This window comes from Athene noctua, chromosome 2, assembly GCF_965140245.1.
Source record: "Athene noctua chromosome 2, bAthNoc1.hap1.1, whole genome shotgun sequence".
Lineage (NCBI taxonomy): Eukaryota > Metazoa > Chordata > Aves > Strigiformes > Strigidae > Athene > Athene noctua.
This window is the reverse complement of record NC_134038.1, coordinates 40,627,880-40,645,746: the sequence shown is the minus strand read 5'-3', so window position 1 is coordinate 40,645,746 and position 17,867 is coordinate 40,627,880. Positions and strand designations below refer to the sequence as shown.

Below are 17,867 nucleotides of genomic sequence, written 5' to 3'. Positions count from 1 at the left end.
AGCATGCTAATTTTGAAAATGTACAATTCATGCATCAAGACACCATTAACTTTTCCTGCTGTGAAGTAGAAATCTGAATGACTAAAGATGCAATGACCTGCCTAGTGGTTCATCAAAAGCTCCCATAGTAGGCATTTTCAAAATGCAGAAAAAAACCCTGTTGGAATGCATTGCCCTAGTTGTTGAGTCAGAGCATGTGGATTTTTACGTCCTAGATTAGAGTGAAAGGATTTTCAAGTACAGATTAGGGTTTGCCATTATTGCCTCCTGATGTGTGTGGTTTCATAAGGATCGATCTTCAAATGAATTTGATGCTGAAACTAATTGTTGGTTCTCAGAAATGGGATCCTGCTCCCAGAAGGAATGGTATCAAAACTGGTATACACTAATGCCAACTGGAACAGTTTTAGATCCAAAAGGGGTCATTCATGGGGGTGACTTATGTAAGGTTTTTATTTATTCAGACTGGTTCCTCCATACGCCCAGCTGGGCTGAGCAAGGCAGACCTTTCTAGTTGTTATCCTTGGCGTGACCTTAATGTTCCTTTGCCATATGTTTCTGCTTTTATGGGTCATGTTTTATGCCGGTTCACAGTCAGCACCAATTTACTGCAGAAGCAGTAAAATACCAGCAAATAAAAATCGGTATGAAAATGTGTGAAAACTTCTCACTGCTCACGGATGGCACCTGGGTTGCTCTGCTTGTAGCTGGGGTGCATTTCCACACATGCTGAGGGAAAAGGGAAATACTCTTTGTAAGCTTTCGGTTAAAGTAGCTCTATAATGTGTGAGATCTATGGTGAAAGACTTATAGTCATTGTTTTATTTTGACTTATTTCAAGTAACAGAGAGTTTCTGAATGCTTCTGTGGAAGTGATTCTCCCATATGCAGATTATTAGAGACATGTCTTGATAGTAAAGCAGGTGTCCCAGGGACATGCATAATGTGTAATGTATGCATTATCTAGCAGTGTAGATTATTATTATTATAGCTTTTGACTGGAATTCTGCTAATACATCAGGGAGAAATGGAAAGGAGCTGGTGGATCTGGCATGTTAGCAGGTCCCAGGGAGGCTGCAGGGGAGACAGTGAAAGATATCCTCAGGAGCCAGGAGTGAAAGAAACCAAGGAGATCAAAGTCGCAAAGCCATGGCTGAACCAAGGACAGGAGGGACAAGCAGCTTGGTGCTGGGGGTCCCCTGGGCCAAGGCAGGAAATGAGTTGCTCTCTGAGGGCATTGGCAGCATGGTTTTCATCTATTTACAGCACTCAGCTATCAGTGACCAGTGCACGGGCGCACGAACACAGGCTGGAGGTGGGAATGGCAGAACCATGCTGTTCAGACTGCCTAAAATATTGCATTGTAAATTATGTTTTCAGCTGGCTATAAATTTGCCAGAAGTTTAGTAGTTTAGATCAGAGACATGACACTTAATAAAACAAATGGTGTTACACTGCTCATGTCTTTTGCTGCCTTGTGAAAAATCCACCTACATCTGGCTGAGTTACAAGCGTTTGAAAAGACAAGTCACACATGCCTTGTAGAAACATATTTAATTTTAGCATTTAATGACCCTAACGATTGCCTCATGCTTTGGCTTAGCCTCCCAGAATAAATAAACTTGGTCAGCTTGGGCTGATGGTTCAACGCCCACAATGCACATCTCCGGTCTAGGCCACGGGGTGCAGAGGGCTTTTGTAATTACAGCTTTTACTTGTGATCACAAGAACTTTCTCTGCACTAGGCCAGGCTGTAGCAAGACATGGAGCTGGGATTTGGCAGACTGGCACTCCATGCTCTTGGGGGCTGCCTCTTCCCTGTTGTTGGCAGGAGAACTGGAGAGACAAGAATTCAGCGGTGAATCCAGCTGGCATCTGGGAACAGGGGTCACTGGGATGGGAGCCCCAGGCTGGACTGAAAGATGGGTCAGGCATAAAGGACTAGAAGCAGCTGGACTAGGAAGCACGCTTTGTGGGCAAGCAAATGATGATGCTTAGCGGGAGAGCTGATGGAGATCAGGAATTATCATTCGGTTATGCCTGTTGGGTGTAGCCCTGGAGAGGCAGATCCCACGCCCCCTCTCTCCCTGAGCCCCTGTGTTGGCTTGGCAAGTCACTTAAACCAAACTTCACACAGATGGTGAGATTGCACGTTGCTTATTTTCAGCCTGCCAAGCTATAGACTCCAGGGTCTAATTTCCAGAAATACTCAGCGCTCACCTGCAACAGAAATCAATGGAACATGTGCTCTGAACTCACAAGCTGCCATGTAATGCTGAGCACTCTGCAAAATCAGACCCTTGGCACTGGGAAATGGGCACCCCACTTTAAAGAAATACTTGGACCCTAATCTCACTGTGCTTCAGCTCTCCTCATGCAAAATGGAAATAAACTCCCCCCCTCACAGTCGTGCTATGGCAATAAATGAATTAACATTTAAGAGGCACACAAGTACCATGTTGATGTACTCCACAGAAAAGCTCAGGAGGGAATTAACAAAGGCTACCTTCAGAGCAGGCTTGGAATAATATGCAGCAAATGTGTCACAGAGCCACATGCTGAACCACTAGAAGAAAGCAAAATAAATAGCCACTTACTAGCTCGGCACTGTCTACTCTGAGCAGCGAGGGAAGAAAGAGCCCTCCGAGAAAGAACAGTGCGTGCCCCTGGGGCTGGTGCACACTGCGGGGTCACAATGCCCCCACACACTCAGCCGAGTGATTGCTGCTCCCACAACCTACATTTTGCCTTTCCCTGCTGCTGTGGTGCTTGACTTTCCAGCCTAAATAGTACATCTGCAGGGTTGCTTTCATGCTGCTGTGCTGTTCTTGTTAAAGACAGGAAACTTCCGATGTAGGACAGGGGAGTAGGAAGACTGACACCCTTTGCTCTCAGGGCTCCATCTTCCCTGTTACTGTCACACAGAAGTGAAAAGGCTATGATTCAGTGGCGAATCTGGTTGAGATATTGGGAACCGGGGTCAGTGAAATAGGAGCAAAAAAGGGAGACTGAAAGATGAAGCAGGTGTAAAGGACTAGAATATCCGAGCAAAGCGATTGGAAGCTGTTGGGTTAGAAAGAATGCTTGGTGGGCAAGGAAATTGGGATAAGCAGGAAAAGCATGAATGGTGATGACGTGTGTGTGTGTGTGTGTGTGTGTGTGTGTATAATATTCATAAAGTGGGAGAAGAAAATTTTCTTCATTACCTGGCCAGAACTTCTTTTGTTTGGATATCATATCCTGCACACTTTTTAGCAGCTTGTGCTGACTGCTGTAAACTGGTGTTGACTGCTACTGCAATGTTGTGTTTATTTGGTCCCATGACTAGGTGACATATTGCACCCCAGGGAATTAAGGGTCTTCCAGGAACTCCTGTCTGAAGCAGGCACTCCTATCCCTTCTATATGAAAAAAAGCATTTGGAGGAGTCAGTCTGTAGCAGAGAAAAAAAACGGAGAGGACAAACTCCCACCCAAGCCTTTCCTCTGCCCTGAACATGGGGTGTCTCCAAGGCAAGATCTTGACACTGAAGCTCAGAGCACTGACTCAGCAGGAGACATCAGACACATCCACACTGATGAAAAAAGACCAAGGTGTGCACCCTAATTTCAAGGTTGTGGCACAGACTGACTCCTGTCTGTATTGCTCAGGGAAAGCCTCTGCTAGAGGAGTCTCCTCCATTTGCCCTGCATAGCGCCTGGCTCTTCCTCTCCTCTGGGTCTCAGTGGCCTTAAAGCATAAGACCATGTGCTATGCCAAATACTTAAGCATCTCTGTATGCTTTCCCAGTTCAGAGTGTCTGCAGTAAGCTGACAGCTATGTTGTAGCCCACCAGAGAACTGTTTTTACAGCAAGTGCCAAAGGGTATGGGCTGCATCCCCCGAGGTGTGGGTGAAGGGATGGGTCAGGACAGGGTGCACAGCCATCTGAGCCACGGTTAGAGCCAAGTGCAGTGCAGTATCATCCCTACCACTCTTTGGTGCAGACCCTGCAGTAAGCTGTGCTCAGGGTTTGCAGTGGGGAGATGCAGCTGGGGCCAGCTGTCGGGAAAGGAGGGGCATTGAGAGGGCTGGTGGGCACAGGGAGGACGAGGCGTCTTGTGTTGGTGTTCACTCTGCAGCAGCTGCTCCTTTAAGGTGGTGATCTACACTGTACGTCTGCAGTGTAGATGCACTCACTGAGACTTCACACATGCGGTTAAGTACAGATCTGGGCCATGGTGACTTGGCTTTGATGTTCCAATGCACTGCTTGGAGACCTCTCCCTAGGCTGTAGAAACCATCAGAGAGGAAGATGGTCACTGCTGCCATAGTGGCCACAAAGCCAGCTCCTGTTTGAGAAGCACAGCAGTTTGTCACCGTTGTCCTGTAGGCTAAGCATGGACTGGCACTAAGGTTAAGCCAGAGATTTTGTGCCGCTTTTCCCCCTGACTCACCATGTCGATGGATCACTTACCCAGCTCAGCTCTGCCCCTAGACAGGGATGCTGCTTCACCTCTTTGAAATGCTGCAGCTGGTGTATCAAAGCTGCCCCTTTGGGCAGGTCTCTGTGGCACACCACCACGCTGTTTTAATGCAGAGCTGTGAGCCAGCATAAGTGCAGAATCTGCAGAGTTGCATTAGCAAGAGATTTCAGAAGGGCTTATTAGCCTGGGCAGAGCGCCACACTTCATGGCTTCTGTGCTGGAGCTGTGCACCACTGAGCAGAGCTTGCCTGCATCTGCCTGCACCACCTGTGGGAGCATACATGTCTTTCAAGATGCTTTGCCCATTCATTTCATTTTCAAGTGCTTTCAAAAATAAAATAGTTCCTTTTACCACAATTACTTCACACTTGCACATTTTTTCTGCAATACTGAGGGTGGGGTGGGGTGGAAATCCTTGGGTTTCCCACCTGATGAAGGCATACAGGAGAGCACACTGGAGTGCTGCACTCTCCTCTGCAGTGTGATGGGGAGGGAGGAGGTCAGAGAGAAAAATGTCCCTCAGACCTTGTCAATACAAAAATTCACAGTTACAATTTTTAAAAAATGTTTATTATGTATTGTAAAGAGAATGAATAATTGGGAGATGAACAGCCCTGAGGTGCTGGTGAAATGGGAAGGGAATTAGAGGGAAATGAACAGATGGGAGGTGAGAGTAGATGAATAGAGTTACACGATGTGATCTGGGGAAAAAACCATGCCACTCTCCTCCTTCCTTCACAAAACCCTCCAAAGGAAGCCCAGCAAATATGTAATATGTCCTCACTCCTGTGGGCTGCAGCACATCAGCATTGCTGTGATGTAAAGCATAAAATGCGGGATCAGAGGACTGGAAGATGTCTTTTAAGGCAAGCACATCATTATACGCTGGCAGTTACTGTTAGCTCAGTGCAGGATTTTGGTATTTTATTTTTTATGGGAAACAAAACTGATACCCAACAGACATCAGTTCCTGTGAGCTGATTGACTCCAGCTGTACTCTGACAAAAGCCTTCTGAAATCAGTGCAGCTAGAAGGCCTGCATCCAGTCTTCTTACATGGTTTTTGACTGAATTTGAGATAGTTGCATTAAAATGACCACACACATAAAGCCATCTGCTCTCTTAGATTTTGATGTACATACCTATGCAGTTCTGTCATTTGAAATATATGGCTGACATGCTGGAGAAACAGCTGGGTAGTGTTGATTTTCCAGACCTCCAAATATTCTTGCTGAACAGTAAAACAACCATGGGGAGTTTGATTAATGCTTTAAATGGAGCACACTCAAATGGTGCCTAGGCTTCAGAAGTGAGACTGAGAGATCATTTCTCTTTCCATTCTCATTTTGCACTCCTAAGCAAGGTTACATAGCCTTGTAAACTAGGCTAGGAAAGTCTATGGGCGTTGACTTGTCTGTTAATTACTTCAGCTCTCAGCCCACAGTGATCATGTTGTACTTTTACAGGTGGTAAGTCTCTCCCATGCATGTATCATGTTAAAGAAACACAGCCATATGGTCTGTCAGCTCAGGGCCTTACACAGTAACCCTACCTGTGTGATACAAACAATTGTCTACCTGTGTTAAAATTTAACTCAACTAGATCCTCCATACACAAGCATCTTCCAGACTGGTTATTGAGATTTTTTTAGCTGAGAAAGGAAGAAAACCAGAAGGCTTTGAATTCAAATATACTCCAAAGATGCAGCACACCCAGGACATGTGCCACATTTCAGGTGAGTGTTGAAGGTAATATAGTGTGAGGTAGTTGTGGCTATGATATGAAGGAAACATTGCCATGTAAATCATGGAACCCGTTCCCCTTGGCATTAACAGATGAGAACTCATCACAACTGGGACCTAAATGTAGGTAACCCGTGAATCACATGATATGACCATATATTTAGAACAGATCAGATGAATTGTACCCTGAGAAGGTCTATTTCTCTCTGCCATTTATAGCACAGAGAGATAGATGTCTGATGGTGAGATGAATCACAACACAAAATGAAAATGTAGTGATATGAGGAGAGGGCCAATGCAATTACTATATCCTGCTTAGATGATTAGTTCGTATCTGGCCCAGGTCAAAATGACTTGGACATGTCTTGAACACTACAAACTAGTTGCATTCATCCTTCAGAAACAGTTGAGGCTCTGCTGCCTAAGTATAGGCATTTTGTATGATCCTAGGCACTGTGATGTCCTCTTGGGCTCCATCTGTTACTCCAGAAGGACATGAGTCCTCTGTAAGTCTTCTATAAATCCTGGGTCAAACAGTCAGCCATAGAAGGTTGTCTTGGATACCTTAAGGTGCCTTAAATTGCAGTAGGTATCTACACTTAGCAGCTGAATGTCATCCACACTGTCAAAGTTGACATCTCAAAGGCATAATGAGCTTGGAAAGAAAATCATTGCCCTGACAGGATAGAGAAACGTGGATTAGGATGGTTAAGGGAAGCTGGTATTTTTGTGGGCACAGAATCGCAAAAATGTTGAGCAAGGGACCGCTGAAGATCTTCTACCCAACCCCTAGCTCAGAGCAGGGTCAGCTAGAGCAGGTTGCCCAGGAATGTGTCCAGCTGGATTTTGAATATCTCTAGGCATGAAGACTTAATAACCTCTGTGGTCAACTTGTTCCAGTGTTTGTTCACTCCCCCAGTAAAAACATTTGTTCTCATGTTACAACGGAAGTTCCTGTATTTCAGTTTGTGCCTATTGACTCTTCTCCTATCCCTGGGTATCACTGAGAAGAGTCTGGCTTTGTGTTTACTCCATCCCATCAGGTAATTGTAACATTGATATGGAAGAGAGCAAAATAAAAATGCTTTTGTCTGGTGCCATAAACAACCACCTGACATAGGGTATCAACAGAACAGCATTTACAGGATCAAAGCTTAAACAGAGCTTGCCAAACAAGGAAAGTTCTGTACTGCTCATTTACTATTTCATATCAAAATAGCTTAAACTGTTGTGCAAGTGGGTGTTTTGGTGTTTTTAATTCAAAGATGGTTGTAAATTACAAGGACTAGAGTGGCTGAGGGAACTGATTGGTAGTTAATTAAAACTTTAACAACAGGGGTTGTTTAGTCTGGAGAAGAGGAGGCTGAGGGGAGACCTCATCGCCCTCTACAGCTATCTGAAAGGAGGGTGCAGAGAGCTGGGGATGAGTCTTTAACCAAGTAACAAGCAATAGGATGAGAAGTAATGGCCTCAAGTTGCACCAGGGAAGGTTTAGACTGGATATTAGGAAGTATTTCTTTACAGAATGTGTTGTTAGGCATTGGAATGGGCTGCCCAGGGAGGTGGTGGAGTCCCCATCCCCGGAGGTGTTTAAGAGTCGGGTCGACATAGCTCTGAGGGATATGGTGTAGTTGGGAACTGTCAGTGTTAGGTTAATGGTTGGACTGGATGATCTTCAAGGTCTTTTCCAACCTAGATGATTCTGTGATTCTGTGACTAGTCAGGACAAAGGTACTTTGGTGCCTGGCTACTCATGGCTTGGATGGGCACACGCTTTGCTGGGTAAAAAACTGGCTGGACGACTGGGCCCAAAATAGTTGTGGTGAATGGAGTTAAATCCAGTTGGCGGCCGGTCACGAGTGGTGTCCCCAGGGCTCAGTTTTGGGGCCACTCCTGTTTAACATCTTTATTGATGATCTAGACGAGGGGATCGAGTGCACCCTCAGTCAGTTTGTAGATGACACCCAGCTGGGTGGGACTTGATCTGCTCGAGGGCAGGGAGGCTCTGCAGAGAGACCTGGACAGGCTGGAGCCATGGGCTGAGGCCAACTGGAGGAGTTTCAATAAGGGCAAATGCCGGGGGCTGCCCTTGGGCCACAACAACCCCCAGCAGCGCTACAGGCTTGGGGAGGAGTGGCTGGAGAGCTGCCAGTCAGAGAGGGACCTGGGGGGGTTGATTGACAGCCGGCTGAACTGGAGCCAGCAGTGTGCCCAGGGGGCCAAGAAGGCCAATGGCATCCTGGCTTGTGTCAGCAATAGCGTGGCCAGCAGGGACAGGGAAGGGATCTGACCCCTGTACTCGGCACTGGTGAGGCCGCACCTCGATTCCTGTGTTCAGTTTTGGGCCCCTCACTACAAAAAGGACATTGAATGACTCGAGCGTGTCCAGAGAAGGGCAACGGAGCTGGTGCAGGGTCTGGAGCACAGGTCGTACAGGGAGCGGCTGAGAGAACTGGGGGTGTTTAGTCTGGAGAAGAGGAGGCTGAGGGGAGACCTCATAGCCCTCTACAGCTCCCTGAAAGGAGGTTGCAGAGAGCTGGGGATGAGTCTCTTTAACCAAGTAATAAGTGATAGAACAGAAGGAATGGCCTCAAGATCACCAGGGAAGGTTTAGACTGGATATTAGGAATCATTTCTTTACAGAACGTGTTGTTGGGCGTTGGAATGGGCTGCCCAGGGAGGTTGTGCAGTCCCCATCCCTGGAGGTGTTTAAGAGTCGGGTCAACATAGCACTGAGGCATATGGTGTATTTGGGAACTGGTAATGTTGGGTTGATGGTTGGACTAGATGATCTTCAAGGTCTTTTCCAACCTAGACAATTCTGTGATTATTTCTCAATAAGAGATTAAGATGGAGTTAGACACCCAAACACTTTTCAAGATCAGATTCTACTTAAAAATTTGAAACATGATTGTTAAGTCCTCTGGAGAGAACGTTAATGCAGTTAAAACAGGTAGCAGTACTTTTAGAACAGAAACTAGTCTTAGGTTCAATACCAGTCAGCATACCAAACCCTTAAATATTGTGTACACTTGCACATACCTAGAATATGACTGCTTTCTTTGAACTGAGTATGTGTGTTAGATACACAAAAGCAAGATGAAATCAACATACATGATGCATTTTTTCACACAGTATTTGTCTTATATTAATTTCTGTATTTCCAAAATACTGGTTTTGGGTTACTGGTGAGTTGAAAATCATTTATGCAACATTGGCCTATTGAAAATAATTTTTCTGTCATCAAATAAAGTATAGCTATAGAATACATATTTCAGGATGTTCTAGGCCAGTAAAACATATCTCTCAGACTACTGGACTGTGACCTGCAGTAATATATATTGCCAAAATACTCTTCTGAGCAACTACACTTGTAATATTTACCATAAATGAAGAATATGAAAAAAGTATTTTAGAATCTTGTTGAGAATGGAGTAATTTTCTTTTTTTCCTACATACAACTTAAGTTACAAATAAAACTAGAAACATTTTTCAGCAAATGAAAAACTGATGCATCTGGAAAATGGAAATCCAAACACAACAGCAAGTTCTTTATTGTGGCGTCACAGAAAACAGCAATGATTTTTCAAATCACTACCGTGCCCTTCAGATAGATGTCTGAATTGCGTATTTTAGGACAGGGGACCAAACAGCTTCTAGGAGAAAAGGAAAAAAGACTGTTGCTGCAGACCTTGGCAGATACTAAGATCTCAGTTGGATCCCTCTGTGTTATTCAGAAGGGCTGAGCATAGCATTTGAATCATCTGGCATCTTGAATTTGGAGGTCAGGTGGGTTGCAACACATTTATTCGATGCTCTGGCTATTTTGGCTGTGTGAAAAGGAGCCGCATGGGACCTCCATGCAGAGTTTAGGATTATGTGGCTCCCAATTTGGTGTGCATCTGAGTATCAGTATGTGAGAGAAACTGGTAGCTTGCTGTTAGAGGTGCAAGAAAATTTTTTTGTGTAGTGAGATGAGAGCAGAGATAATCAGCTGTTATCACAAAAGGCAAAATTGCAAGTTTTTTCACATTTGTCTTAGAGAAGAAACTTTCTGCTGTATGCTGGCAAATGCTGTAATGGATCTGCAAATTTTTATATTCATTGTAGGGCAGTGGGTCAGACAAAAACAATACATTGGTGACAAGTATTAATCAGGTGCTATTTAATAATAATTTAATCTGGTAATCCAGGAAAAAAAAAATCTGTTGATATTGTGATTTGAATCCATTCTGTATCAGTTTCAAAGCTGCATGATTAGTTTATGCTGCCACATACTAGAAATACGTAAATTGCCATTTTGCATAATCTCTTGAATCAGCTGCTTTTCTATATTAAAATGCAGTCATAAACATTACACATGTCACATTATTGTAAAAAATACACAGTGAAAACGTTGGGCAAACATATTTTCTTTCAAAATTTTGGCACAGAATCTTCCCATTGAGCATCCTGTTTTTGTTATCTCTCTTTGGAGATTTTTTTTTAATGAAAATTTTTTTATCATGCTTTAATGAAATCTCCAGGCATAAGAAAAATAATCATACAAGATATTCACAGTCATGGTATTCAGTCCTGATCAAGTGCTGCAGTACCAAAGGATTCAATTTTTCATGATTCTTATCAAAAGAGAGGTGACATCTAATCTCATGAGATAGCTAAGGCTTAAACTGAGGTTACTGTAACAAACAACTGGGAACTACAAACACCTCTTGTAGGGAATGATAGCCAAAATTCTAAAAGCTATCCATTGGAAAACTGGCTCTGTAAGACAATGTGCACTATGCAAATGCCTGGGCTGGATGATTCTAGCTCTACCTTTGAAAAAGTTCCTGACCCCAGCAATGATTTTGCACTAAAGCTCATTGCCCACTACAAACTGGGAGACAACTCCTAGCCCAAAACAGAGAAAATAGAGGATAACAAATCTCCGTAACAATAAACATACCAGTTTGTCCTTCCATAGCTCAGTGAGTTAACACTGGAGCATGAAGACCTTGGAAAATAAAAGTCTTGGATTTTCCCACTAGTTTAAGCCCTTTCAGCTTTTGTCACTGCAAGAAATCATGATGTTCCGCTTTCTCTAGTGTTTACTCATTTTTTACATGTTGGTGGTATTTTGTCCATTAGCAGCACAAGATAAACTATGCTTCCAAACTTGCAGACAGACATTAACTTCAGATGGACTAGCCCTGAATAAAGTTCTCCTTCAAGGGTGTAGACAAGGAGATAATGATAAATTGCAGGACTGGGCACACCAGAAGCTCCTTCGTTGTCATATTAATTCTGGCTTCTTCATTGATCTTGGGTAACTTGTGGAAGTTCTGCCCCTTAAACCCCTAAATGTGATTTATATACTTGTCTTTATTGAGATTTGTAACAAGTATGAGCTGAGACTCACTCCCGCAAGCACTTGTCATTTTACAATGTTCTTTCCAGCGAGCAATTGCACAAGCAGTTTTGCCTAGGAAGACATCAAGCACCAACAGATCTCACAGCCTCTCAGGATCAGGTCTTTAAGTTGCTGAGTGTGTTCAGCATTATGGATAGCAGCTAAGCACTAAATATTTTGAAGGCATTTGATATCTGCAATAAGTCATGTTCCTGTTCGTATTTAAAGGAATGCTTCTCAAATTCCTTATGTGCTCCACAGAAAATAATTAAAAAGCCATAAAGATGAAAATGAACAAAAGCAAAAAATCATAAAATGAAGCAAAAGGACTCCAGGAAGGTGAGTGTTTCTGCAGCAGCTTTTGCTAGCATGCGTGTATTCTTGCTTTCAGGTCCCAGTCTGTGGTGGAAGCCGGCACACTGAAACACGAAGACCAAGGGGAAAGCGACAACACCCAGCCGCTGCTGGCTCTGGACTGAGCTCCCACGTGCTCAACACACAGAGATACATTAACTGACATCCACCATACCAGAAACACACAGAGCACACCACACACACACACACACACACGTGTTTTGCTCGAGAACAAGTCCTTCATGTTTCTTGACCAAGTAAACAACTGTCACCCACCATCTGTCCATGTGGCCAACAATGAACAAAACCAAACACTTCTATTGACACAGGAGTCTGTCCATACATAAAGAATTTCCTTTTTTTTTTTTTTTTTTTCTCCCTTTTTTTGACTTATGACATTAAAATATTGCAAGTGATGGGACTGCATTCTCTCTTTAAAGAAACCGGGGTGTGTCAGTAGTTTTCCTGAAGACTCCATCAGGGATGCTCAGTTTTATAGAAGCAAAGGTTAAGTGTGTTTTAAAGAAAAGCATCTCAGATTTAAATTTTGCACTGTAATCAGCAGTTTAATCTGTCTCAGAGGGCAGAAACAGCAGCATCTACAGAGTGCCCAAGTTTTACAGAAGGATTTTGCATAAAAAAAAAAGAAAAAATGTCAGTGCCAGCATAATGCCATTCAACATGAAACTTTGTGACTGCCTCATCCATGCTGTTTATAGGGGGTCACATTCCAGCATCTAGCAAAAATTATTCTTAACTTTTGAAGCCCTTATAAAACTGTCAGCTAAGTGGAATGAGCTGTGTGGGCAGCAGACGCACACAATTTGAAATGCAATTATTTAATTTTAACAATGTGTTTTTCCACAGGCAACTTGGGAGCCTATTAGATATGTGCGTGTGCATGTGTGTGTGTGTGTGTGTGTGTGTGAAGTGGGGGTGCTAGGGAGACCCATTGGACACATTCACCAGTGATTAATGGTTCAATCCAGATTGTTTCATTTAGGTCACAATAGCAAATGAAAGCTCTGCAGAGCCATTTACCCTCTTCCCTCCTGCAATCAGTGAAAGGTGTAGCCAGAAGGGTATGCTGATTGCAGATGTGGACTATGGTTAAAATGAAAAAGGAAAACTTACAGTTAATTATTCAGTACAAGCTTCTGCTAGAAGGAAATGTGGAAGAATAGAACTGAAATGCCAAAGATCAGTTTGTTATTTCTCTGCTCTAGCTGCAAAGAGAGTCCCATCCCTTCATTGAAATGGAAATCAGATTAAAGAAATAAAAGAAAAATTGTTATCAAATTGCATGTGCAGTGACTTTATTTCCTAAAATGGTTACAACCACTGTACACACCTTTAGTCTTCAATTAAATTGCCTTACATTGACAATTTACTAGAACAAGCAGTTGGCAACAACACATCAAAAGTAGTAGTGTAAACCATATATATAAAATGAGATGATAATGGGCACAAGAGCTTCTAATGTGCCTCTGGAACATCCACTGAATACACAAGCAATACACTGAAGTGATGATATAGTTCAACTGGTCAGCTCTAACAGATGGACTAACAAAATACTGCCTTTATCTACAACAACATTTTATGCCTGCACAGGGCAGAAAGGACATTCTGCCAGATCCTATCAACACACCTGGGATTTAGCCACTAGTATTTGTACAGAATAGCCTCATTCAGACTAACCACCTTCTGCAGCAGCATGTCATTGATACAAAGCCTGGTCTCCATGATAGAGAGCAAGTCTTTAAGGCAGCGGATGGTCCCAGCAAGGCAACACGGGAGTTAGAAGCAGCAGCACAAGTTTGCAGGAACATTAAACAAGCAAGACAACTGAGCCACTTATCTGTGGGATTTCTTCCATTCCCCCTCCCCTGGCATTACCACCTATTACAGAAAACTAGGATGTCAACTCCTGGTAACAGGACAATGGTCCCTTGCCTTCTCAGGGCTCATGAAGACTCACAGGCATCTGAATTTGTCACAGAGAACTTGCTTAAAGCAGAAAATAAAAAAACAGACAAAAAAGGACAGACATTGGCCATTATACTGCAGCATTAATGAATAAATACTTTGGCTTACAATTTTTCTCTGTTAATACTCTTACCTTCACTGCCATTGAATCTTTGTGACACCTGTTACAATCACTGTTCATTCAAGTGGGACTTGTTCTGCCCAAGAAGTGCAAATATCACTGAAATCCAGTCCTTGAGGATTAATCCTTGGAAAGGATTAGAATTTTTTTTTTAAATCTGTGACATGAAGAAATACATATGATGCCTTGTATATGTATATACAAATACATGATGCTTGTATTTAACTGTAGGATCTTATACAGACTGTGCTTGCAAGCAAGGCAACTATAGGCAGGGAGAAATCCACCTCCTAACATCGCAATGAGTACATATTGCCTTACAAACAGGAGACTATATTGCCCTTTTCTGTCATTTCCCTCAGTAAACAAATTTAAAGAAAAAAAAATATTTAAATTGCAATGGTTCTCCATTTAAAAACCATTTCCATGCACTTCTTTCACTGGCATTTTCAATGCTGAAAAGCTTTTTCAAGGTGAAATACCAGTTGGCAAACAGGAATACCTAAAATAATATACTACTTATTCACTACAAATTTTCTGTAGTTTACTATATATATATATATCCTCCCTATGTCACTAATCCACTAACTGTACCTAAGAAAAAGATGCTCTCAGTTCCTTGACATGTAGGCATAGAGTAGATTTACTTCAGTATTGCAGGAGCTATTCATAATACACCTTGCCATATTCAAGGCACTTAAGATTTTAAATTGCCAATATATCACTACACAATTTAATAAACAGTGCTACTCCAGCACACACACATCTTGGGTAGATTACTTTTATCTATTTGCCAATTTTATCTATTTACCAATTGCAAATGGACAAGATAAAGTATGAGCCTTCAAAGGAACAATGAAACAATCTGAAGGACGGCATGGATTTTCATAAACAAAGCTCCAAAGCTTTTACTCCTCCTTTAGTATTTACTCTGAGCTATAGAAATGAAAATGCAACATTAATAAAAATATTTCTAAACCACGAATTTTGGTTTAAACAGTTCTTGATTTCTTCTTTACAAACTATGTCTTTATTTTAGAGAATTACAAAATAGTTTATAATTTCTACTGATAATCACTTTATAAAGACACAAAATACAGCCTCTGACTAAACAACTACCGGGACATTTAAAATTTTTTTTTTACTATCTTACCCCCCACAATAACGAGTACCTTATTTCCACTTTTGCCCCATGATTCTCCTAAAGCTCTCCAAAAGCACTTTTATATTTTCTTAAGCATGAAACTTATAAATCTTTTCAGTTTTCATGATGATTAACTGAGAACTGTTGCTTTCTTGTATATTATATATAGTCTTAGTGCTATTTTTGATATGGACAACACATTAAAGCCTAATTATCATAGCTGTCTAAAACTGATTCTCAATTAGAGAGGGTGTATCAGTTTAATAGTCAAAAAGGAAATTAAAGTGCACACCTCCAGAAACTGGTTATACTAATTTATGGTGCAATCACCATGTATTACATGGCATTACAAGATTTAGTTACCTAGTAAAATACAAAATCTGAAAAGCATTCAGTTTATGGGAACGCACAGCTCTTATCTGTATTTTGCTTCAGCAAATGTGGCATTCTGGTCACGATACTTAGGTACCATGATGTAGTCTCTGCAGTAAAAAACCACTGAGCATTAAACAAATAAGATGACTGTTCATTGTCTTTTGGACAACAAAGCCAAAACTGTGGAGACTCAGTAACTTCAGTGTGTCCTTGCTTAGTGTTTGTCTCTCACAACCCTCAGTAATGATGCCACTGCTCTTGACAAGCCCTCAGCACCCTAGCACACCTATCTACACCCTGATGGTTTTGCAGCTGAATAGAGAACAGCCAGCTATAAACATCTACAGTGCAACCTCAGGTCACTCTTTCCTGTTAGTGTTCTTAGAAGTTAACAAGGGAAGGTTCTGCACCCTCCATCTCCCATCAAACTATATGGACCCAAAAGACCAGCCAACTGCTTAAACATCCAATCAGTTTTCTTTCTTGAAAACAGGCCTTTTCACCACATAGTAAATTCTGTATGGCAAATTTAAAGCATGCTGTAAATGGTACTGGGATAAGACTAATTCAGCATTATGCCATACATTTCAAGACAAGGAAAAACACTTTTAAGTCAATTAAAGGATCATTCTAGCACTCTGTAGGATGCTGGCAGCAGAAGTTAATACAAGTTAATAACCTGAAGCTCTTTGTCTCCTCTGCATTCTGGCAGGAAACCAAGTTAGACTTTGTCCTTCTGCCCAAAGCACAAGAAATTCTTCACATATTTTTTTCTCCACTGAATGACCACCCAAGCGTAACATAGGAGCAGCCCCTAGAAGGGGGTGCCCCAGACCCCTGCCAGGTAGAAAATGGATATCACAACACAAACTTTTGTAATGATATGAGAAACAGCAGTTCACCACAAAAGCCTAAAAACTGTCAAGCACTTTACGATCTGAGACCACAGATGTCACATTTGCTCAACATCTTCCAAAATCACATTATCAAACTGAAGGTTGCCTGCTAAGAGAACTATTTTGTTTTAGAAGAACAAAGCTTCACTAAGCAGCTGATTATGCAAGTTTCTGTTTGCCTTTGCAGGAAGGCAAGAGAAGGCCACACTTGGCAAAAATGAAATCTGTTTCTATATAATAGTATTTTCCTTCTGCTGATAGCTAGAGATGCACTTTTATGTATAGGGTTTTTTTAAAAAAATAGTGGTTGATTAAAGAAGATTTGTTCATAATTGTGCTAGAAAAATACAGTTACTCAGGTAGAAAAAAAATACAAAACATACATAATGCGTTCACATTATCTACAGTTGATAACACAGGGACATGTTCTATGCCTAAAGCAGCTAATATTACAGCTGCATACTGATTTTCAAAGTTGATTGTGTGCATATGTTTGTAAATATCTTACATGTTGCTTCCCAGATAAAATCCTGGGAAGTATTTCCCAGATGCAGAATTGCAAATCTTGTGCCTGAACCTGGTCAGGCAGGTGACAGACTGACTGCCTTTGTACGCATAATGGTCCATGACAAAAACATCTGCACATTCCTCAGTTTGAAAATCCAGACCTATTGCTCTTTGGCTGACAAGATCTCTATTTTTCAAACTTGCAGCCAGAAAAAAATACATATCAGTGCTGTATCAGTATGAACAAAACATGGCTTTTTTTTTTTCCTTCTTTTTTTCCTTTTTTTAAATCAAGTCCTCTGTGATTGCAAAATGTCATCCGTATCTCTTCTAACCCTTACAATACTTGTATTCTTTGTATGCTGGATAAATTAATCCTATCTGCATACTCTAAAGGGGTTAAAGCCCCTCTGCTCCGCACAACAGAAGGAACCCCTTAAATAGCAGGAAGGGTGCGTCTCTGTTGTGCTGTTAACTCAGGGTGCCACACATCCACAATGAATATCAGGCGATAATTTTCAGCATCCTGCCATACTTCATGTTCGAATGAGTCATCAAAAATAAGAACTTTCCCTTCTTCCCAGGTTCTGCAACACAAAAAAAGAACATGCTTTAGTGTAGTATTTGAAGTGCTGTGGAGCAGGGCAGCTATATATCAGCTCTGAAGATGCTCCTTGATATATGACAATGATTTAAACAGTATATATTGCACAGTCAGGATTTCACTACCTAATATAAAGAGATTAACGTATCAGTTTTAACTGAAATAAACTACAGAAAGATCAGTCTAATGGACCTTTGTATTATTGATGGATTGTTTCTCCTCTCCTCACTCTGCAGAGTTATCCCCACATACAAATTCAGACATTTATAATATTTGTTACTTA

At 41.9% G+C, this 17,867-nt stretch overlaps 2 protein-coding genes across 10 annotated transcripts in view; one reads left to right on the top strand and one right to left on the bottom strand.

Annotated features, from left to right (window-relative positions):
• Positions 1-12,295, top strand: part of CLVS1 (clavesin 1) — a 110,343-nt gene extending 98,048 nt beyond the window's left edge. For all 3 annotated transcript variants that reach the window (XM_074898913.1, XM_074898911.1, XM_074898912.1), the window contains one exon: positions 11,989-12,295. In XM_074898913.1, the coding sequence (XP_074755014.1) occupies positions 11,989-12,076 (88 nt within the window). In that variant the 3' untranslated portion in view covers positions 12,077-12,295. The remainder of the gene's footprint in view (positions 1-11,988) is intronic.
• A 1,006-nt stretch (positions 12,296-13,301) lies between these two features.
• ASPH (aspartate beta-hydroxylase) overlaps positions 13,302-17,867 on the bottom strand; it is a 117,443-nt gene continuing 112,877 nt past the window's right edge. Inside the window, exon 26 of one of the 7 annotated variants that reach the window (XM_074898906.1) lies at positions 13,302-17,567. In XM_074898906.1, the coding sequence (XP_074755007.1) occupies positions 17,417-17,567 (151 nt within the window). In that variant the 3' untranslated portion in view covers positions 13,302-17,416. The remainder of the gene's footprint in view (positions 17,568-17,867) is intronic. The other 6 variants (XM_074898904.1, XM_074898903.1, XM_074898905.1 and 3 more) reach the window with 6 other exon arrangements.